Raw genomic sequence first — 24771 nt, 5'->3', positions numbered from 1 at the left:
TATGCTCCAGAAACCGATTGAATAAGTTCAACAAGCGATGTTTCGCCACATCAGGGAGATTTTTCAGCAAGTTGAACTTAATTCTATCCGATCCCGGAGCAGAATTGTTACATGAAAGGAGAGCAAGAGAGAATTCTACCATCGAAAACTCGGAATCAAGATCGCACCTATCTTGTGGTATATCTCGAATAATTCTTTGCACTGGAGCGGAATCGGGACAAACCTTTCGTGCAAAATTAAAACTCCATCGATGTGAATATTCCTCGCTTTCATTGGATGAGGAGCGATTTCTCATGTTTCGAGCCACTCTCCATAATTTTTTCATTGACGTTTCTCGTGATAAACCTCCCACGAAATTTCGCCAATAAGCACGTTTTTTCCCTTTGATCAAGTTTTTAAATTGATTTTCAAGGTCCAAATACGTTTGAAAATTCTCAATGGTTCCACGTTTCCGAAAAGCTTTAAATGCATTCGATTTATCTCCATAAAGCTTGGAACACTGGCCATCCCACCATGGATTGGGAGGCCTTCGACGAATAGTGGAACCTGTGATGGGTTTCGTTTGAGCGCGAACCGCGCTGTCATAGATCAAACGAGAAATGAAGTTATACTCCTCCAATGGAGGCAAACCATCTCTGGAATTGATGGCTAGAGCAATCGCGTCCGCATATTTTTTCCAGTCAATGTGTCTTGTGAGGTCGTATGCCATGTTTATTGATTCAGAAGAATTCAACCCATTGGTGATAGAAATTTTGATTGGCAAGTGATCACTACCGTTGGGATCCTGGATTACATTCCACTTGCAATCTAACGATAGTGAATTCGAGCAAAGCGAGAGGTCAAGAGCACTTGGTTTAGCAGGAGGTTTAGGTACACGTGTTGTTTCCCCAGTGTTCAAAACGGTCATATTGAAGCTGTTACAAAGGTCATATATCAACGATGAACGATTATCGTCGTACGGTTCCCCCCAGGCAGTTCCGTGAGAGTTGAAGTCTCCCAAGATTAATCGTGGCTCAGGAAGGAGTGAACACATGTCAACAAGTTGCTTGCGGCTAACCGCAGCTCTCGGAGGCCAATACAAGCTGACTATACAGAGGTCTTTGCCTCTGATGTTTGCATGACAAGCAACAGCTTCGATCCCTCCAATAAGTGGAAAGTCAATTCTAAAAAATGAGTGACACTTATTGATCCCCAATAGTACCCCTCCGTATCTGTCATCGCGGTCCAAGCGTATTATATTAAAATCGTGGAAAGAGAGATCATTTTGAGAAGAGAGCCAGGTTTCGGATAGAGCAAAAACATCACAATTGAGTTTATGAATTAGAAATTTGAATGTATATGGCAAAAGTTGTTGTTAAACATTTACTGGTTGAATCTTCCTGTTCCCTGGATGTTCAACAACTCGACAAACTTGAATGTCATTATTATTTCAAAGAGGGCATTCAAACAATACTTTATTAATCGTGTTTTGTCTCAAACGCAGTTTTTAAAGCACAAATCTGAAGGCCAGGCCCGAGTTTGCGTTGAAGGTTCTGTAGGAATAAGGCTATCTTCTGCCAAAATCGAATGGTCATAACACAACGGGTCTCGCCTTTGTTCCGAGGCTCCCAATCAGAAAGCTGCAGGAAATCACTAAAAGCATAACAATGATTGTTTAATAAAGTCAGGAAAAATCGCTTGAATAAGAAGCGATTTAAAGGGTCCTGCAATCTGTAACAAAATATGGAAACAACACAAAAATAATTTTACAATGATGCTCACATGACGGTGGCTTTGCCACAATCCCCAATTACTAGAAAACTGTTTGATGTTCCAGTAGTTCATATGATGGATTGTACATACGGTGATGGCAAAAATGCATTGCTCGTCTATGTCATTTTTCTCTTTTTAGGTGTTGGTTTCATATTCTAGATGCTGTGATATTACTTTTTTTTGCAATCCGCGAACAATGATGTTCAAAAGAGGAATAAATACATAATAAAAGGTTTCTTTATTATGTATTTATTCCTCCTTTAATATTTTTTGCGGAAACTACCCTGGTAACCATTAATTTTTGCATTCACTCATTTTTGCATTTTCATTCACTCAAACCAATCCTATACTTGCATTGCATTTCAGCTGCATGTTGGTGTGAATAAGCATATTTTTAATTTGATTGTGAAGCGCAAATAGCAATGTATTCTCAGGTAGAATAACGCGCTTAGAACATAAACATTATGAATGAACATTTACTCAATTTATCCTCAAATTACCAGATAAATGGGAAAGGTATAGCTATCAATGAAAAATACTTTTGGATAAAGAAGAGGAGTTCTTAATTTCTAGAATTGAAATCATAGTGAACATCAACCACGGCATGACGTGTTCTGTCAAAATACATTCCCGGCACTTCGAACGCATTTCATTGTAACCAGTAATCGAATGAAGATTTATCTATCTAGAACATCGAGCTTATCTCCTCCGCAATGCAAACGTTGTCGAAACCGAAATGAACGCGTGTTTCCCCTTATCACAATTTTTGGCTTGTGATGTTTGGAGTACGAATGGAATGTTATCAGGATCAGAAATAAGGAAAATCGGATGCAAGACAAAAAAGACGGGTGGGTAATGTCGGGGACATAATCGGAGTGACGTAGGACTATACAAAGGGGACAGCTTTTGTTAAATATATATTTTAAATATATTGTTTTATTTTCTTCTCCTACGTGAATACCTACCTATCTACCTGAAAAATGGATTAGTTTACTGTTTACTATTTATGAACATTTTGATGGTTCTGAAAAGAACCTTTGGTGTTGTGTTTTTGTTATCACTCGATATTCCCATCTTGTTCGGTTAAACCTTCCTGTTTCGCTATTGCGTTTGCCACTCGCCACAGCTGTCACAGTTGGAAAATTTCTTCCCATCCAGCTTGTGACATGTTGTTCAGTAAATTACATTTAATGCGACGTGCCGGAGAAACACTTTGCCACTCACTGAAACTAATTGTTGCCTTGATGAGCGCCGAACCGAAGCTGCTCTGTTCTTGATGCGGGTTTTCTGATTGTCGTGAGCAGCTTTGCAAGCCAACTCGAGCACTCCGACGGCCGAAACTCTATAATCGCTGTGAGGTATACTGGTGCTCCTGCACCAATCCGTTCGGCCTAGTTACCCTTGCGGAGCAATCAGTGAATGCGACCAACAGAGAATTGAAAACCTGCACGGTTCGAGTGAGACTTTGCCTTTCCCTTAACTTGTCCTCCTTTGTTACGTCCACGATGCCGATGCCGTACAACCACACGGGTTTACGGTTTGAAAGAAAATAAGATATTTTTTTGGGGTCCGCGTGTTTTATACTCTAGCGGTACACGCTCACAGGATAGAGACAAAATCGGCAGACTCAGCCAGAGGGGCGAGTCCAACGAGACGAACGAATGAGCGTTAAAAGGGAACGATGGCAAAAAAATACATTCATTACGATTTGTTCGCTCGTTGGATTCACATACAGGCTAAAAAGGGTCCTTTTCAGGATCACAAAATTATCTTCAATCTAAAGAGTTTATTGTTTTATTATCACTCGATATCCCCATCTTGTTCGGCTAAACCTTTCTGTTTAGCGATTGCATTTGCCACTCGCCACAGCTTTCACAGTTGGAAAATTTCTTCCCATTTAGCTTGTGACATATTTTACAGTAAATTACATTCAATGGCACGTCGCATTACCACCACTCAGTGTCGGATTGGTGGTAATTTTAACCTGTAATTGAACATTTGCGATGACAGTGATACAGTGTCGACTTTCAATGTGGGGTCATAATTTGGATCTCTATGTTTACAAAAATGTCCAACTAAATAAGTCGCATTACATGTCCGTCCAATTAGCTAAAGATCTAAAACTAATTGTAAATTACTGTACTTTCAATCTGGAAACAATTTAAGAATTGGTGAAAATTGAATAATCAGGAAAGTACCCAACTATCAATAAGCTCAGAACAACTGCCAAATTCACATACTAATCAGATCCTGGCAAACAAATTATGAAAAAATCAATTTTTGTTTTATTATTATTTTGGATAATGTTTTAGAAAGCATTGAACTGTATTTCCTAAACTCTTTTTTGGAAGGTTTAATGGCCCTGAAAAGCGCCTTGTTTGATGGAATGGTTCCAATTTAGAAAACTTAGTACTCGTGGTTTTGAAAAAAAAACCGTTTCGAACGCCCTCGATGCCGCCTTGTTCTGGATTTGCCACCAAAGCAGTTTGTATAAAGAACAAACTTTTATCTTCTGCTACCTGATGCCGTTTTGCGATTGCGTTTGCCTCTCGCCACTCGCTGCAACTGCCTGTTGTCTTGATGTCCACCGAACCGAATGTGTTCTGTTCCGAATGCGGGTTTTCTTATCGTCGCGAGCAGCTTTGCCAGCTAACTCGATCACTTCGGCGGCCGAAACTATATAACGCCGGCCAGGTGGACTGGTGCACTGGTACTAACGCGCTCGGCCTAGCTACCCTTGCGGGGAACTCCAGATCAACACGGTTCGAGCGGGATTTTGCCTTTCCCTTCACTTTCCTCCTTTACCATGTTTAGACATGGCTGCTTGGATTGGTTTGTTGATGTGTTGTGATGCGAACCGATGAGGTGTACGGTTTGAATGAGAATGATCGTTACGGTGGTGGTGGTGGTTTTGTATTATAGAGACTTTAAACTTTTTAGTTCATTCGTCTCTAGCCTTGAGAAAGGCCCTTTGAAAACTCTACTCTAACTCCTGCATTACACCTCCGCCCCCATTGCCTTGAGAAAGGCACTCGATCCTTCGCCGTCCAGCTCGTCCAGCAACGATGTTGTCCAATCGGTGTCCACACAAAGAATGATCGTTACGGAAGGAAGGAAGGTCTTGTATTATAGAGACTTTAAACATTTGCAGTTCATTCGTCTCTAGCCTTGAGAAAGGCCCTTTGAAAACTCTACTCTACTCTATTACTCTACTCCAGCGCTACCACCTCCGCCCTCTTGCCTTGAGAAAGGCACTCGATCCCTCGCCGTCCAGCTCGTCCAGCAACGATGTTGTCCAGTCGGTGTCCACACAAAGAATGATCGTTACGGCAGCGGAGCGGGGATTTTTAAGCTGACTGGCTGGCTCGAGAATTACGCATGTGTGAGACTGCGACCAACGTTTCGTTCATTTTTTTTTTCCTTTCCAATCGTGCTTCATTCTATTTCGCTGCTGCTCTGGTTGCCCGTTTTGGTCGGTACGATTTGAGGAGCACAAAATGGACCAATAAAAAATGGGCACATAGTGCATTTTGACAATGCTTGATATTTCACAATTATTCAATTATTTATCTCAAGAAAAATGGAATGTTATTCGTTATGATAGATGCGTAGATATATTTCCTATCAATTGATGCAAAAACCTTTGCGATCTATTGAGAAATGCTCGAGTTATAAGCGTTCCAAATCTTGCATTTTTTCCTACTTGTTCAGTGCCTAGATTTCCATTTCACCCCCTATATCTTCCGGTTAGACGTAGTTCTACGTCAAAAAACAATGCAAAAACGACAAGAAGAAACTCTTTTTTATCTAATGTATTTCAAGGGAATGGATATTCCAGACGTGTGACTCCCGGGCCGAGTGTTTAGTGTCATACATTTTATGGTGGGAACTTCGGGCATGATTCCAGATCTGGTAGTCGGGAGTTTTTTTCCGTAGGCTTACGCTGATATACATGTATTCTCGGACTTGTTACTCAGAACACAATTATGTGTTATTTGGCATTGATACCTCAATTAAGTATAAATTCGAAAGGACACAGGTTAGTGTCATTGAAGAAGAAAAAAAAATAAAAGGACAACAATGGCAATACTGCATACTACAGGTTATTTAGTATTGTCTCAGTGCAATCGCACCTCTAGACATCGTTCGTGCAACGAAAAACCAACCACTAAACAAGCGTTCAGCATAGCATTCATACAGAGCCATACATTGATGGCTGCTTGAAGCGACTAAGAATCTCATTAACCTCGTTGCATTGGTTCATTATGATCAAGATGAGCTCGATAAACTTTTACTTAGTCGCGGCAATACATACACACACTCTTTACAGATGCACGGGCCGAAGGTTGTGCAGTCCACTGATCATTCAACAAGAGCCAAAGGTTGTACCGCTCATGACAACTCTACACGAGCTGATGATTGCGCCGACTAGTGACCATTCTATCCTGGATTCCTCCAGTCGAGAAAGACGCACCACGCTAGATATGGGGTACAGACTAGGGGGGCGTTGCTAATTAATGGTCAGCTGCATCAAAATAGGAAGTATCCCGTGTCGGGCACACGAGCATCGAAGACTGCAACATACCAATTATGAGAACACTTGTAATACTAACCTCGAGCCAACCGCGAGTAATCGGTTACATATTACTAACATAGTTGTAAACAAACATTGTCGAAATATTGAGCTCCCGGCCCCGTTAGGCTGACGCCATATGAGCCTTAATAAAGTATATATTTTGGATAAAAAAAAAAGATGAGCGTAAATGTTTTCCTTGTTGAAGGCAGTTTTGCGATTGGCACGCGAACCCAAATAACTCACAACATTCCACCACGACATTCACTATGGTTTAGCTTGATAATCCTCAAATAATTATGTGGCGCACAACCTTAACGCCTGCTTCGCCATAGCGGCAGTTCGATGCATTGATGCAATGTCAAAGGCACCAACGAAGCCCTTATGATAACGGAAGGCAAGCGATGTTAACTGCTTTGAACAAAAAAAAAGTCTGAATATTTGTCTCAGCAGAAATCCATTATTCATACCCTAGCGCAAATATCCCTCTTCCGCTACCTTTCTCTTTGTTTATATTTATTATCGCGACTGCATAATTTGCACTACCAAACAATCGTCCATCATAGCATCAAAATATTAGGTGATTGTTGCATCGCGACAGGGCCTATGCACGCGGGAGCAGATACAAATAGGGTTTCAGCGTAGCGAAGATGCTATTTGTACATACAGGTTATGAAGCACGCAAGTACGCACACGAAGCCATATATCGATGGCTTGTAGCAACTAAATCTTCACACTTATCTCCGCTTTGCGCTCTTCTCAACAGAAGCCCTTTCTATTAATATTTCCGGTCTCGATTAGCTTACCTTTCGTCCTTGGTGTGGATAGTTTTGTTGATGTTATAAAGGGTGTGTCACATCAAATTGCATCACGGAAAAAATGCTGTAGAAATTCGCCCAGTAGACCGATCCTTTTGAAAATTTTAGACAGTAAAATAAAAACTATTAAACAACTTTTGGCATTTTCTTTTTATTCACACTTCGAGCCCAAGCCCGTATGCTCGCACCTTCCTCTTTACCCCGTCCATAAGGTTCTGTACAACGTCAGGTTGTAGTTTTTTTTTAACAGAAATCCATTTTCTCTTGAAGTCCGCCTCCGATTTGACAACTTTTGGGTTCTTCCGAAGGGCCTGCTTCATAATCGCCCAATATTTCTCTATTGGGCGAAGCTCCGGCGCGTTGGGCGGGTTCATTTCCTTTGGCACGAAGGTGACCCCGTTTTCTTTCGTACCACTCCAACACGTCCTTTGAATAGTGGCACGAAGCGAGATCCGGCCAGAAGATGGTCGAGCCCTCGTGCTGCTTCAATAGTGGTAGTAAGCGCTTCTGTAGGCACTACTTAAGGTAAACCTGCCCGTTTACCGTGCCGGTCATCACGAAGAGGGCGCTCCGCTTTCCGCAAGAGCTGATCGCTTGCCACACCATGTACTTTTTGGCAAACTTGGATAGTTTCTGCTTGTGAATCTCCTCCAGAACGCTGAATTTGTCCTCTGCGGAGAAGAACAACAGGCCCGGCAGCTGACGAAAGTCCGCTTTGACGTAGGTTTCGTCGTCCGTTACCAGGCAATGCGGCTTCGTCAGCATTTCGGTGTACAGCTTCCGGGCTCGCGTCTTCCCCACCATGTTTTGCCTTTCGTCGCGGTTAGGAGCCTTCTGAACCTTGTATGTACGCAGGCCCTCCCGCTGCTTGGTCCGCTGGACGAATGAACTTGACAAATTCAGCTTATTAGCGACATCCCGGACCGAACTTCTCGGATCACGTCTAAACTGCTTAACTACGCGCTTGTGATCTTTTTCACTGACGGAGCATCCATTTTTGCCGTTCTTCGCCTTCCGGTCGATGGTTAGGTTCTCGAAGTATCGTTTTAGTACTCTGCTGACCGTGAATTGGACGATTCCCAGCATCTTACCGATATCCCGATGTGACAACTCCGGATTCTCGAAATGAGTGCACAGGATTAATTCACGGCGCTCTTTTTCGTTTGACGACATTTTTCCAAATTTACGAAAAATTGACAGTGAAGCATGGCCAACGTGATCTATACACTCTTATCTGATTATAAGCGAAAGCTGAAGATATAATTCCTAAAAATCAAATTTCTACAGCGTTTTTTCCGTGATGCAATTTGATGTGACACACCCTTTATGAAACCAAATCACACATGAAATTCCTGAACAATTATTTTCTTGGTGAGCCGATGATAGCCTAGGTTGATGATTTCTCTCACAATTGTGTAGTTCAGAACCTTAATGGAATGGCGTGTGAGCGTGTAAGTAATTTGGTCGCGTCCACAGCTCAATCCGAAACGAAGACATGTGATGACGCTAAACAAGGAAGAGCAAGCGATGTTCATTGCTTCGTATCTAGAACGATACTGAAGTTTTGCCTCCGTGAGATTCAATATTTATGCTCTAGGCAAATATTCATTTTCGTTCTTAATCTTCTTCTTTTCTTTGTTCATGGAGGCTCCAAATCATTTCCCTTCGTTACTCGCCGAAAAGTTGCTCGTTATTGACGGTATGGGTAGGGAAACTCACAAATGAGCCGAATAAATGTATGGTAAAATCGAAATCCTTCTAGTTTTCATCACATCGCATACACATCGGGGGTTTGTAATATATTGCATAAAAAACAAATCTTAGGGACTTTCCGGATTCGTTTGGTATGTAAATCATCAAAATCCGTTCACGACAAAAATAGTTATTAACGTTAACTTTATTTCATTAAAACCGTGACCCATTTTCTGATTTGGCACCCTTAATGAAAGACTTAGTTCTACGTCAAAGCGGTGCTCCTGTGGCCGAGTGGTTAGCGTCCCACACGATCATGCCGGGGGTTCGGGTTCGATTCCCGTTCTGGTCGTGGCATTTTTCGTCAAAGAAAATTCTTCCGGCTTGCACTGTGGTCACGCGTATTCTAGAGCTTGCCACTCCAGAGTACATTCGAGGCGTGTTATTCGGCATAGAAATTTCAACCAAAAATGACGCAAGTAATGCTACCTTGAGAAGGCAAAAGTTCCACTGGAACGTTAGTCCCATCCAAGAAGTTCTACGTCACAAAAGATAATGAATAAAAAGATAGAGGAGGATAAGACCAAGAAGAATTCAAAAAACTATATTTTTCGTAATTAAAACAATTTTCAAATCGGTAGGTGGATGTTTTTCGATTGATAGCCTCAACTATTTTTCTTCGGCGGCACTAACGTTCGTAGACGTTCATAACTCAAAAAGGAAAAACGATACATCTTTGATTTTTGGATGTTATGTACAAAAATATCAGCTTTCAAGATAAATATAAAAAATATAGCGTCCTCTATACTTAACCGAGAAAACTTTTTTTTTTTTTTTTTTATTATCTGTATTATAGTGACTTTCAACTCATTTGGCTGGTTCGTCACTTTTACTTCCATTTTTTGGAAGAATGTCGGGAGTGAGAATTGAACTCGTGACCTTTAGCGTGAGAGGCATGGATGTTACCACTACGCCAGATCGCCTCCACACCGAGAAAACTATGAAAAACAATAATAATCATAACAAACATAATTACTAAAACAAACTTCCAAGTTTATTGCAAATGTAATATTTTTTCAAAAAGACTAGATTGGCTTCAATTTGATATGTCGATCATCTAAAATGGTCTAGTTGTTCAAAAGTTATGAATTTTTCAAACAAGTCTTTTTTTGGAAAAAAAAGGGGAAAATTTTATTGTCAAACCATCGGTTAAATTGAAAATTCATAACTTACAAACAAAAAAATCACATCCCTGATTTTCGGATATATTCTGTAAAAAATCCTCAGCTTTCAAGAAAAAATATAAAAAATATCCAAAGCCATGAAAACAATAGAAAACAAATTCCATCAATAATTAAACAAACAGTTTCGTAATATTTTTTCCAAAAAAGATTAGCTAATTGGCTTCAATTTTACATATAGATCGTCTAAATCAGTTCAGTAGTTCAAAAGTTTTTTTTTCGAATTTTCGAAAAATATTTTTTTTGGGAAAATAGCGATAAAAAGGATTTTTCGGACCGCCCTAAAATGGAAATGGGCACCCTAATGAAAAAATAAAAAAAAACGATATAATGTTTTGCGATGAAGAACAAAATTACCACTTGTGACGAAAATCTGAGAGCCACTAAATCGGTTTGGCATGGAATGACTGTTTTATGTGCAGGATACAATATGGTGATTAATGAAGTGCGTCATCCTCAAAAACATTCCTAATTGACAAAAAGACATTCCTTATTCATTGACAAAAATGCTTTAAACAGCCCCTTTTGAAAACTCTTATTTGAAGTCATTGTTTGTAGCTCATGTGATTAAGCATTCCAATAACTAATACCTGTTACAAAAATCTAATCCGAGTAATGTGACGTTATACATCGTTAAATAGCACATTTTTTCCCTCTTTGCGAGCTCAGGGGAACAAGTTTGTTGTAAATAGGAGCAATAAGACTCCGATATTGGCCATTAGGTGGAAGGAATCTCGCTCGCTACACTGTACATCACTGCCAAAAGTGTTATCGATCAAAACCGTCTGCAATCCAGCAGTTCATGGGAGAGCTGCCATCGGCACGGGTCACCGTATCTCGTCCGTTCTCACGAACGGGCGTTGACTACTTCGGACCACTTTATCTAAGATTAGCCCCGCGACGACCAGCAGTGAAGGCCTATGTAGCGATCTTCGTTTGTATGTATACCAAGGCAGTACACTTAGAGCTGGTTAGTGATTTATCTACCGACCGGTTTCTGTAAGCGTTGCGGAGATTTATCTCAAGGAGAGGGATGTGTACGGATATTTACTCCGACAATGGCACCAACTTCATCGGAGCTCGCAATAAACTTCGGGAAGTATTGAAATTGCTAAGAGATAGCAGCCACCGAAAGTGTACAAGGAGTGTTCAAGGGATTCAATGGCACTTTAATCCACCTAGCGCGCCACACTTCGGAGGCTTGTGAGAGGCAGTCGTACGATCAGCAAAAAACCATTTATTGAAGATTCTTGGTGAGAGTGTGGCGACTCCCGAGGATATGAGCACATTGCTCGTTCAAGTGGAAGGATGCCTTAATTCAAGACCGTTAACACAAATGTCTGAGGACCCGAATGACTTGGAACCGTTGACACCGGCCCATTTCCTCATAGGAACTTCTTTACAGGCGATTCCGGAAGAAAATGTGGAAACAATGCCCACTAATCGTTTGAATTATTGGCAGTTAATCCAAAAACGGTTACAAGACTTCTGGAAGAGATGGCGTAGAGATTATTTGGCCCAGCTGCAAGGAAGGATGAAGCGATGGAAACCACCTGTTGACATCGTAGTTGGTAGGTTGGTAATCATTCAAGACGACAATCAGCCCCCTATGCGGTGGAAAATGGGAAGAATTATGGAGGTTCATCCTGGGGATGATGGAATTGTGCGGGTGGTGACACTTAAAATATCTGCAGGAATATTGAAACGACCGGTGGAAAAATTATGCGTTTTGTCAATCGAAGAACCCAGCAATTAAGCCTTTGGACATAAATTTGTTGCTCCCAGATTCCTTTCCCGTCGAAGAGGTTTTTTTTTGTCATTTCAGAAATATGGTATTTCAGGGTGGGTGAGGATGTCTGCAAGTGAACAACAACAAACCCAACAGTACATCCCTGGCTATTACTTTGCTATAAAGCGCTGAGTTCCCAGCTGTGAAACAATAACGCGAGAGAAGTACTTTTGAGAGTCAGTTAGAATTTGTTTTCTTTTTTTTGTCATGTCTGTAAATAGAGAGAGAGGAGAATAAAAAATTGTTGTTCTGTTTTTGTGCAGTACAAGTAATTGTTAAGATATGTTCCTGAATGTAAAATAAAATGTAGTTTGATATTTGTAAGAATAAATGTATTTTGTGCTGTGAAATTTGTGAAGTTTATTCAACCACCAAGTGGAAGCAATCAGGGAACCCCAGAGGAATAGTTGGAATTGCTGTGCAATTGCCACCATCAGTGTTGTACCACCCACCACCCGCTGGAATACGGGTTTATAAGGAGGATATTGGTTGGAATACAACATTTTGGCTGGTTCATAACAATACTTCCATTTTTGGGAGAATGTCGAAAGTGAGGATTGAACTCGTTACCTTTAGCGTGAGAGGTATGGTCCGTTTCCGCTTTCTATGCTCTTTTACTACCGCCATTTCGCTTTATTTTTTTCAATGAACCGGAAGCCATCATCTTCTTTTCGAAAATGGCATCGGAATACGATATTCGACTTCTGCTGTTGAAGCCATTTCATCCAATAACCATATCGTAAGGGTTTTATATCATTGCTGATCATTTAGAGCCAGTATCATTAAACCGGAAATCAAAACAAGATTACGTTCGTTTTCCGCTCGTCTGTTATTGTCACCCATTCCTCATCTGATTGAGGGTGTATGACATTCTCGGCCAATCGGGAGTAGATTCATTAAACATAGCAAGATTTATACTATGTATTCCATTGCCGAAGTCGCCAAAAACAAGAATGTTGTGATTCGATTGTGTTCGATTTCACTCTCAATTGGTTGACGTTGAATTTTATGCTTTGATTTTCACTAACACGCAATGATCTTCAATTTCGACGTTACGAATATCATAACCAAAATGAAGATGTAAATGAAAAATGAACTTCATGGCAAGCTGATGTTGCTGTTCATTCCACTGGTGTTCATTGATATTGTTGTTCCATATTTATCGACTCTCGCTTGAGCAGTAGGTTATCAATACAAGGCAGGCTGAAATTCGCCGTATTTGAATGTTGTGAACGTGAATATTTTCGGCACTGATTCCTACATTAATAATACTGGGGTTACTGGGGATAAAAAAGGACAGCTTTTCGTCTAGAGAATTTAACTTAATGTAAGATATATACAAGTGCGAACCATGACAAAAAACTTTGACATGAAAACCAGTATATTTATTACGAAAAATGTAAAGAATACAAAAATCAGAAAAAATCAGGATTCTTTCAGAGAAATCAAGATAAATTGAGTGTTCGTCAGGATATCAGGGAACGTGCTATAAAGTCTGGGAAATCCTGAAAAATCAGGAAGGTGTCTGGCTATGACCCTTGCGAAAGCCCGACTGATATTCAATACAATACCGTTATCCGCAACATAACTACAAATTTGGGAATTCATTATTAATTCCAAAGCGTTTGATAATGAACTTAATATGCTCACTGGACGAAGATTAGTCAAAGAATTATCTGATGATTTTTTCATGATTGGTATAATTTTTGCAGTTTTCTTTGCCGTAGGATACGTTTTTGTCCTGATTAGGGGCCGTTCACATACCATGTGGACAGAAAAAGCACGTGGACAAGCGTGGACTATTTCATACTTCTCCACCTGTTTTCCACGAGGACATTTTTCCTTATTTTATTAGAATAATTTAGGAAATGACATGATTGCGCATAAGATAAAATTTAGTTCTATTTAAGTTTATTTTGTTCCAAATTTTACTAGCTGTACCCTGCCACGCTATGATGTGGCACATTGAGATTTTTTTGACAGAGAAATGAGTAGCAAAACGAGCATGTGTTTCGTTTGAGTTTAATTTTGAAATACAAGTATACTTTGTTTTTCTATTATCTGCGAAGTTATAAAGCCTATCTGGTTTGCCAACACGGAAACGTGCAAAATACAGTTGAATAATCCGCATCCGAATATAAATTACACAATTCTGAAGACATATCTTGAGCAACGTCAATCGAATAAAAATGAACGGATTTGAAATCATTATCAGATACAATTTAAGTTCACGATTTTCGAACACTCACAAAGAAATGTGTTGCTATCACACATATTCAATATACTCACACTATTCAATATTCAATACTAGAAGGTTAATTTACGTTCACAGCTTTGTTTCAGAAGTGTGCTTATTCCATCTGGATATCTTAAAGTTTCCTGAGACGTTGGCAGTAGCAGCAACAATCTTTGAAGTGGATTGTATATTGTGTTATAATCCATCAGTGTCGAACTTTTCGAGTATTTGTAGCGCACAAAAACGAACAAAACAATTTTATATACATATATTATAGATTATAGATTTTTTATCAATTAAAAATAATTTCAAGAAAAGATAAAGCCTTTTTGGTTTGCTTTCAAAACTTCTATAGATTTTGAAAATGTATTCCCAATAACAATTCAATCAACCTGATTATTTCGCCTCCATTTGATTCATAGAAAGTTTCAGTAAAAATAATTACTACAGAGGTATTATCAACGCACAACAAATCGATAGCCGAATCTGCCCATCGCAAACTTGAAAATATTTTATACAAGGTCCAGTTGTTGCTTTTACGAATGCATTATTTTATAACAGAGTTACAAAGTTTAAAAAATCACTCAAAACTTTCGATGTCGCATTTTGCTCCTCTATTTTTTTTGCCGAGTATAGTTCTTTGTCCACTTCGGAATACGATCGGTCACAGGAAATGTTGGTTCATTTACACACTCGATTCACTTTTAGTCGCCAGCGTAATATGAAACCTTTTCCGCCATAGCTCAGGGAATTTTCAGAGAGTACTACTAGCGTATTAAAAATATTTTCAATATTTATATTTTTTCAACTGCTTATTTACCATTGTGCATTGGGTGTCTAAGTAGCATTTTACGCAAAATTTCCTTATCTTTCAAATGAACAGTATAATTATTATAAGTAGCGTGCTTGTTAAATGAGAGTCAGTTCAATACATAAAATTAGGCTCAAGAAAAGTTCAACAATATCCTTGTTGAGAGTTGACCATATGCATAAGATTTTTCATCAAAATCACCTCCTAAAAAAATCCGAATCAGCTACCTAATTGCATGTATATTTTTATCAGAACACTGGCTCAATTGTTTTAAGATGACGAGTAGTGATGCATGGATAATCTCATGCAAATGTAAATCATCATTCCTAGAAATTGATGAAATGAAAATACTATGGATAAATGATTTTACACGCAATTCTGTATTAAAAGTTATACAGTCATTATTATCCTAAGACGAATTGTTCTCGAGATGTTACAAAATGTATAGAAAATTATATTTAATAAAAAATCATTTACGCATGTTATCAAATCTCAACCATCCCCCCTAAAGTTGTCCACGTGGTATGTGTACAGTCCCTTATAAGATTAAACATGTGCGTTATCGGTTTAATTATGAGGACGTATTAGTTTTTTATATTTGATTGGAATTCCATCAAGTCCAATTGCATTGGATTTAATACAGTAGATGGCATTTCTAACATGACACCCCTCGATATCCGTAAAGCTGAACACACGTGGAGTAAGGACCCAACGTTTCCACGAGATTGATCCTTGTGCGTAAAATTGCTCACAAAAAATGATTAATTTCATCAGCACTGAAATTGGTTGATCCTCCAAGAGTTGTTTTTTTCAAATCCTAACGCACGAAGCACGAAACCAAACATCTTTAATTGAAGTCGCATTTGCAAATTTTTCATTGAAATATTTTTTCTTAGCATCATTTATTAATTTGGTTACTCTATTTCTTGAGATTTTGAACATGGTACGATCTTCTACTCGCATTGATCTTTTCCATGTCAATATGTTAAATCACTATTTACCATGTCTGATGTTATCTAATGTATCCTCACTCCATGTGCTCCCAGATTTCAGTCCGGCAAAATCTACACATACATCGGAGAGGTATGCATATCAATGAACCCCTACCGAGAGATGAACATCTATGGACCAGAGCAGGTGATACGGTACAAAGGGCGGGAACAGTTCGAAAATACCCCGCACATCTTCGCCATCGCAGACGCTGCCTACAGAGTGCACAAGCAGCGAAATCACGACACGTGCATTATGATCTCCGGCGAGTCCGGAGCGGGCAAAACGGAGGCGTCCAAAATCATCATGAAATACATCGCTGCCGTGACGAACCAGGGCAATCAGAACGAGATCGAACGGTGAGCTCCAGTTACGCGGTTTCCCGCAACCAGATTCGCTCAATGTATGCATGTTTTTTCCTATTTCAGTGTGAAAAACGTTCTGATTCAAAGCAACGCAATTCTTGAGTGTTTTGGGAATGCAAAAACCAATCGAAACGACAACAGTAGTCGCTTCGGGAAGTACATGGACATCGAATTCGACTACAAGGGTGATCCGGTGGGTGGCGTAATAACGAATTATCTGCTGGAAAAATCACGTGTCATCCAGCAGCAGAGTGGAGAACGAAATTTCCACTGCTTCTATCAGGTAGCGTATTACCGCCATCTCCTCGATTTTTCACGTGTAAACAGTTTCCCCTCCTCAACAGCTTCTGAGAGGCGCGACAGATGCGGAACTGAAACAACTTCAACTGAGTCGAGATCCTTCCCACTACCACTACACCAACCAGGGAAGCGTGGAAGTGCTGTCGGAGAAGGCTGACTACCGGATAACCTCTACCGGGCTGAAAACGCTCGGTTTTTCGAACGACGAGCTCTCGATGGTGTGGCGGACGGTAGCGGCCGTACTTCATTTGGGCAACATTGACTTCAAGAGTAGGTGTCACGCTACAAACGGGATTAGGTTATCGATTTGCGGTTAATGTGCACCGCTTACAGTGAACGGGTACTGTTACCCAGAGCGTTATTATTCACCATTAAACAACTGGTCTAAATTATATTTTATCAATTTTCAATTCGGGGTTTCGCCAATGTGAAGTAATGCTAAATCTATAATCAATAATCTTCTTAAGCGTTGAAATGGTATTCTCACAAACGTGTACTTTTTGTGTGTCGTATCACCGAAACTTGTAAGATGAGTAAGACGAGTGTTATTTGCAAGTGGTCTTCGAGCAATTTACTCTGTGTTATTAAGAGGTTTTCAAATGCAGTTCCGCGAAGCACTTGTGCTCCCTCCGTAACCGCGTACTTGACGAAATCATAGACTCACATTGAGAAACGCACTGATTTCATACTAATTTCTCCATACACTAGCGGAATGTTGATGAAAATTACCCGTTGCAACAATTATTTTTGTATTAGCTTTTAAAGGCGTTCCGCCGAGAAAAATCCTTATTTAGAATATGACTAATAGACAAAAAGACTATATTCTAATATATGGAAAAAAAAATAACAGATGATAAAAGTTTATCCGAAGTTTTTCTTACGATACTACGATCCTTTGTCATCGTATAAATACTAAACATATAGAACTAATCTTTCATTTCAAATGCCTTGGTGTAATCGAAATCGTACGTCGTTGACGAATGTGTGTCCGATTATATATCGAAGACGACGCATGGCGCCATATCGAATATTTCAATGGAATTACTTATCAAACCGTTATCACCGTTATTGAATTGAGTGCCCCTGACGCAATTTCCAACGCCATACGCAAAATTAAGGTCAGAAGATAGGGCTGTAACGAGCTCTCTCATTTTCTAACGATGCACAAATTAGCAAGTGACAGTTCTTAGGACGATTTGCTCTTTTAAGACTTTAGTAATTTAGGATTAACCCTTCTTCTCATCTTTCAAATGAAGGCAATAGAATTGGCTTACGCAGCGTACTTTTTAGTACTGAGCCAGTTTGAGATAACAGAGTCCGGAACAAAAAAGAAGTTCTATAACTCTGTCATTGTTGAAATTCGAACATTTGCATAGAAGAAATTTTTTCATGAAATATGATCGTCTCTCGCCTTCTGAGAGATTCTGGAAAAAATATAAGTTATGAAACACATTCAAAAACGGTAAAACAAGAAGCTCGAAAATAACAAGGATGATGATTACGGTATCAAAATGGAGATGAATTTTCTAGTTATTTTCTAGTTAAAAATGGAGATGAATTTTCTAGTTAGCGATGGGCCATATTCTGGATGATTCATTTGAATAGCACAATAAATTTGCATTTTCATTTAAAAGTACTTAATTGCGCACTTGATATCTTTCGCCGTTGCGATTTGTAATGTACATCACATTTGCAAGAGTTCAACATATGATGTGCCACAGAAAATATCGTCGGTTCATTTTTCGTAAACACATTCTCAGCCCTTCTCAGGTTGCCTCATTCTGGCACCGCATAATAAAACGTACAAAAGTTTGGCTAAAGTTCTAAGCGCAAAGAATCGCGGAATAAATCGCCAGTTTTCTATGCAGATATGGTCGGTGTTAAGTCAGACCGGACCATGTGAAATTTTTATGATTTCAAGAAAAACGAACATAAAGTTTAATGCTCTGTAATTTTCAAAGCATTTAATTTCTTCGTTCAATATTGTTCTCAGAAATGTTAGCTACTCTCTGGTAATACTTTGACGTATGGTAGTTGTAAAAAAAACATCAAGTATCATGCCAAAAAAGGCAGTTATTTGGCTCCCTATACGGACATAGTCCACTCTGACTGAACCAAATGAAGCAAACAAGAGTTGGTTCACTATGACTGAACAATTTCGAAATATTTCTCAATCAATTAAGAGTTGTGAGTCAAAGTGTGCCATTCTGCTATGAAAATTAGAGTGAGAAGGATTGTGAGTTTGGAACTGCATAATCATTTGGTTGCGTGTAGGGATTGTTAACCGGTTTTACCATTACCGGCTTTATCGGTAATACCGGGTCATTTTCCATTACCGAATTACCGGTAATTTTACAATCAATAACCGGTAATTTCGGTAATTTTGATTTTTACTCCATAGATAATATTTGCCTTTATGCCGCTTTGAAATATTGCTTGAGAATCAAATAAGATCGAAAAAACACAACGGGCAGCGCTGTACCGATTCTACGACCTTGGAACTTCAGTTCAAAAATCGCTGCTAGATCTGAAAGTGAAACACAAGATAAGCGTCAGCGATGAAAAACTGACAACGATAAAGGAATTGGTTGATGCCCTCGAACCAATTCTGGTCGCTGTTGAACTGCTATTGCGGAAGAAATGCACCCTAGGGTGCCAATGAAAATGGTCATCTCTAATTTCAAAAAGTTACCCCATAAAAAATATTCCCCACATCGAAAAAACACCCTATGCAAAATATCAGCTCAATCGGCTTTAAGGGAGGGTGGCGCAAAGCGGTCAAAGTTTGAGTTTTTTGAAAATCAAAAAATCACCCAAGCAAAGGAAATCGAGGTTTTCTCTGCCATCTGAATATGATTGCACGGTAAACAAGTTAAAGCAGAATCCCTTTTTCAATCATCTTAGACAGTATTCGTCAATAGAATTATCAAATTCGAATTCATTGTCATCGCTACAGCCTAAATCGCACTCTGAAATAGTACATTTTGCGATCATTCACAGTAAAGACCAGCATTTTTCACTGATCCGTTCAGTCGGAGTTGAAGTTTATTTTTTAATATACTCAATATGTGCACATTTTACACTAACGGGCTCAAGCACATTTCGACAAGGTACCTATTAGCTTCATGAAAATGTTTTGTTGGTTTGAATTCGGCGCTTGGATATTATTTAAATTCAATATACAAATAATTGTCACATGGTCCACTCTGTCTGCACATGATATAGAGTCATTTCGCCATGGTAAATGGTACATGGTCCGCTCTGACTGCATACTATGAGGGATTTTAGTTGATCAATCATAACAATTTCGATCCGTTATTCCTGCTGTATGCGTGATTTTCCAAATCTGATAAATGTGGTATGTAGGTTACATAATGCTCAACGAAATTTAATCAATAACTCGAAATTTTCAATTTTGTGACTTGGTCCCCTCTGACTTAACACCGGCCATATGTTCTCAATATACAAAATACAATTCAAATTTTCTTTGAAATCTTTATTTATTAGGCCTTCTAAAAATTGATTCGTCAGCATATTCCTCAGATCTTTCGTGGCCTTGGCGATCAGTTGGTACTCTTTTTGACAACAAAATTATTGGAGTAGATTCTCCGCTTGTGGTTTGCCCAGCATTTTTTTATCGGTCGCAGCTAGGAGACTTGGGGGGGGGTGGTTGGCGGACTTCGGTACAACGTCTCTCTTCAGTCACTCTTTCTGGGTTATTGCCTGCTGCTTAGACATGGCAAGTCTCGACTTACGCTTCCGCATAAAAATGTCCATTTCAACCATTACCTTGCTCCCAGTCTTCTCTCTTGCTTCTGCTGCACTTAACGATTTCAAAGCACTGTCGGACGATCAGAGCCAGGCTTTGCTTTCGATGCTATCATCATTCTCCTCAAGAAAGAGGATATTTGAAATGCCGAATCGAAGTGCCTCACGATGTCCAACTTCTTCGCGCTCTGGGAAAAAAACTGACAGTACGAACAAAGTTTCGGACTTAGTTGTTTCACAGTTTTCGCCCAGGTTGCTGCAAATCAACTGATAAGGGCGTTGATGCATTTTGTAGGAAATTTTGGTCCATTGAATTATATTTTGTAGTTTTTTATTGCCAACCAAAATTAGTACATTATTTTGATGCAATTATTACGTTGTAACGGGAAGCTCCTCTATGAACATGGGTCATTGAAGATGAAGTGGTTTGTACCCATATTATGTTATTACTTTTTAATAGAATGTCGATATTTCAATCTAAATGTCTTCAAACTATAAAACGTTTTAGAGCAATTCGAAGAATAAGAAGCAAAGAATAACCGAGTATTCTCCCTTCATTGCAGCCCAGGATGAGCAGATCCAGATTGCAGTTCGAAAACCACTATCAACCGCCTCCCAATTACTCCAAGTGACCGAAGAGGAAATGATGCGATCGCTCAGCGAGCGGGTGATAGCGGCGAAGGGTGAAATTATGACGAAAGCGCACGATACCAACCAGGCGGAATTTGGACGAGATGCGCTAGCGAAGGCCATCTACGACCGGCTGTTCACGTGGATTATCCAGCGTATCAACAAGGCTATCGTGGTTCCGGGGGGAAACACCCAGAAGCGGTACAATCGCGTCATTGGAGTGCTTGATATTTACGGCTTCGAGATTTTTGACCGGAACAGCTTCGAGCAGTTCTGCATTAACTACTGCAACGAAAAGCTACAGCAACTGTTCATCGAGCTGGTGCTGAAGCAGGAACAGGAGGAATACCGGCGGGAGGGCATCGAATGGACCAACGTGGAGTATTTCAACAATCAGGTTTGGTTGAAGTGTGTTTTCAGGGTGAAATTTTATTCATTTGCACATCATCTTCTAGATTATTTGTGAACTGGTTGAGCAGCAGCACAAAGGTGTGATCTCAATCATGGACGAAGCTTGCTTGAACGTGGGTAAAATAACTGACGAGATGCTGCTAGATGCGATGGACAAGAAGCTTTCCCATCATCCTCACTATAGCAGTCGTCAACTCAAACCGATGGACAAGGAACTCAAACATCGCGAGGACTTCCGCATCACACATTACGCCGGTGATGTTATCTATAGCATAAATGGATTCATCGAAAAGAACAGGGATACGTTGTTCCAAGATTTCAAACGACTGCTGTTCCACTCGAAAGATCGTTTGATAAGCTCGATGTGGCCTGAGGGAGCGCAGGATATCACTAAAACTACCAAGAGACCTCTAACTGCTGGTACCCTGTTCCAACGTTCGATGGCAGAATTGGTAGCTACGCTATTGCGGAAAGAGCCATTCTATGTACGATGCATCAAACCGAACGATATCAAAAGTGCGTCCGTTTTCGATGATGTTCGTGTCGAACACCAAGTGCGATATCTCGGTCTACTGGAGAATGTGCGAGTTCGCAGAGCGGGTTTCGTCCATCGTCAACGGTACGATAAATTTTTACTGCGCTACAAAATGATATCCCAATATACGTGGCCTAATTTCCGCGCTGGATCCGACCGTGACGGTGTTAAGGTTCTGATCAACGAAATGAACTTCAGCCACGATGTGAAGTTTGGCAAGACGAAAATCTTCATTCGATCCCCTCAAACTCTGTTCGCGCTGGAAAAACAACGTAACGAAATGATTCCCCACATCGTGACGTTGCTGCAGAAGCAGGTTCGTGGCTGGATTTGCCGACAGCAGTACAAGAAAATGAAGGCAGCCCTGACGATTATGCGCCACTACCGAAAGTACAAATTGAAATCATACGTTCAGGACTTGGCCAATCGCTTCCGCAATGCTCGTCAGCTGCGAGACTACGGTAAAGGTATCCAATGGCCCCAGCCTCCACTGGTGGGCCGTGAAGCGGAGAAACAGCTCCGCATGCTGTTCTCTCGCTGGCGGGCTTCAATGATCCTGAGGAAGTACCCACGGGAGGAGTGGGCTCAGCTGAGACTGCAAATAATCGCTGCCAGCGCGTTTCGAAAGCGACGCAAGTTCTGGGGACACGATCGACGCTGGCTGGGCAATTATCTTTCGATTACGTCGGAAAACTCAAATTATTCTTCGTACAATGCCAGTATTAATAATATAAAAAATTCGGACAACTTCCGGGCGGTGTTATTCTCCGCCTTCGTGAAGAAGTTCAACAAGTGCAATAAATCAGCCGAGCGGGCAATCATTGTCACCGACGGGACCATATATAAATTGGACGGTCCGAAGAACAAGTTCCGCAATATGAAGCGCACCATCGGAATTAAGGATGTATGGAGGACAATCTAGTTGGTGAAAAGACATTTTAATATTTTTGTTTCTTATTGCAGATCACCTCCATCAGTGTTAGCCCTGGCAGAGACCAACTAGTTGTGTTCCACTCGCGCCAAAACAACGACCTTGTGGTGGCGCTCCAGGGTGAACATCTGTCACTGAAAGAGGATCGTGTTGGAGAAATCGTTGCCCACGTGTGCAAACGCTACTATGAGTGAGTATCAAATGGATACATGCATATGATAGTGTTTACGGCTGACCAGAAAGAGAGAATCGCAAATTTCAGGAATGTTAGCAAACGATCTGAGTGTCGATACAACGAGCTACTGATCGCCGGCGAACTAAATCAGTGGTGATCATGATCGCACGTAAAAACGATTGTTTCGGTCGTTACCACTCGATAACTCGAGCGAGCTAAATATATGATCTCACTAGCGGTTGCATTTAATTTGTTTTTATACATATTGGGTTGGGAAAAAAGAAATGTCGTATATTTTCAATATATGGCAACACTTAAACATATCTTGTGTTGTACTTATCGCATCGGGTCATACTATACGGCTATTTAACGGCGACAATCTGTGCTACAAGTGTCGTTTTGACAGTGTTGTGATTGTCCTTTTTAGTCTCAAGTTATAGCGCGTCAAAGATGGAGTCCACCGAGCAAGAAATTCGCCATATTTTACGTTTTTACTACCTGCGAAGTAAAACTGCAACGAAGGCGGCCGAAAAAATTGTGATTGTCCTTTTTAGTCTCAAGTTATAGCGCGTCAAAGATGGAGTCCACCGAGCAAGAAATTCGCCATATTTTACGTTTTTACTACCTGCGAAGTAAAACTGCAACGAAGGCGGCCGACAAAATTCGTGTAGTTTATGGACCCGATACTGTAACGATTCGCACAGCACAGCGTTGGTTTGATCGATTTCGTTCTGGTGTAGTGGCTGTCGAAGATACACCCCGTACTGGTAGGCCAATCGTCGTGGAAACCCATAAAATCGTTGAAATCATCCAAGTAGACCGGCATGTGAGCACTCGCTCGATTGGCCAGGAACTGGGTATAGACCATAAAACCGTTTGGAACCATTTGCAGAAGATTGGATTCCAAAAAAAAGCTAGATGTATGGGTGACACACGAGTTGACGCAAAAAAATCTTCTAGACCGAATCAACGCCCGCGATGCACTGCCGAAATGGAACGAACTCGACCCATTTTTGAAGAAGATGGTGACTGGTGATGAAAAGTGGATCACGTACGACAACCTAAAGAAAAAAAAGTCATGGTCGAAGCGCGATGAGCTAGCCCAAACCATCGCCAAGCCCGGATAGACGGCTAGGAAGGTTTTGCTGTGTGTTAGGTAGGATTGTAAGGGAATCATCCACTATGAGCTGCTCAACTATGGCCAGACCCTTAACTCGGTTCTCTACTGTGAGCAGCTTGGCCGTTTGAAGCAGGCGATTGACCAGAAGCGGCCAGAAATGATCAATAGGAATGGTGTTGTTTTCCATCAGGACAACGCTCGGCCTCACACATCTTTGATGACCCGCCAGAAGCTACGGGAGCTCGGATAGGATTTCCTATTACACCTACCGTATAGTCCGTACCTGGCTCCAAGTGATTATCATCTCTTCCGGTCCATGCAAAACGCTCTTGGTGATACTAAGTTGGCCTCAAAAGAGGCTTGCGAAAACTGGCTGTCTGAGTTTTTTGCAAATATGATGGGGGGGTTTTATAAGGGGGGAATAATGAAGTTGCCTTCTAAATGGCAACAAGTTTGCGAGCAAAACGGCGCATATTTGACTCAAATTGTTTAATTTTAAGTATGTTAAATAAAGCGTCAAATTTCGATCCGAAATACGACATTTCTTTTTCTCCAACCCTATATATTTTTCATTTTTTTGAATATAAAAAAAGAATTTAATTTTTGATTCATCCGCTTAAAGTTAGAAAACCCC

At 40.4% G+C, this 24771-nt stretch overlaps 1 protein-coding gene across 2 annotated transcripts in view; it reads left to right on the top strand.

Moving 5' to 3' along the window:
* LOC129777102 (unconventional myosin ID) overlaps nucleotides 1-24771 on the top strand; it is a 73225-nt gene that overhangs the window by 43187 nt on the left and 5267 nt on the right. For both annotated transcript variants that reach the window (XR_008743204.1, XM_055783172.1), the window contains exons 2-7: nucleotides 15959-16261; nucleotides 16331-16550; nucleotides 16612-16837; nucleotides 20899-21362; nucleotides 21421-22815; nucleotides 22875-23032. Coding sequence is in view for 1 of the 2 variants with exons in the window: in XM_055783172.1 (XP_055639147.1) it covers nucleotides 15959-16261; nucleotides 16331-16550; nucleotides 16612-16837; nucleotides 20899-21362; nucleotides 21421-22815; nucleotides 22875-23032 (2766 nt within the window). In the remaining variant the exon portion in view is untranslated. The remainder of the gene's footprint in view (nucleotides 1-15958; nucleotides 16262-16330; nucleotides 16551-16611; nucleotides 16838-20898; nucleotides 21363-21420; nucleotides 22816-22874; nucleotides 23033-24771) is intronic.

Source organism: Toxorhynchites rutilus, chromosome 3, assembly GCF_029784135.1.
Source record: "Toxorhynchites rutilus septentrionalis strain SRP chromosome 3, ASM2978413v1, whole genome shotgun sequence".
NCBI classification, from domain to species: domain Eukaryota; kingdom Metazoa; phylum Arthropoda; class Insecta; order Diptera; family Culicidae; genus Toxorhynchites; species Toxorhynchites rutilus.
Note: the sequence above shows the minus strand (reverse complement) of the source record. Positions and strands in the feature narration are given on the sequence as shown.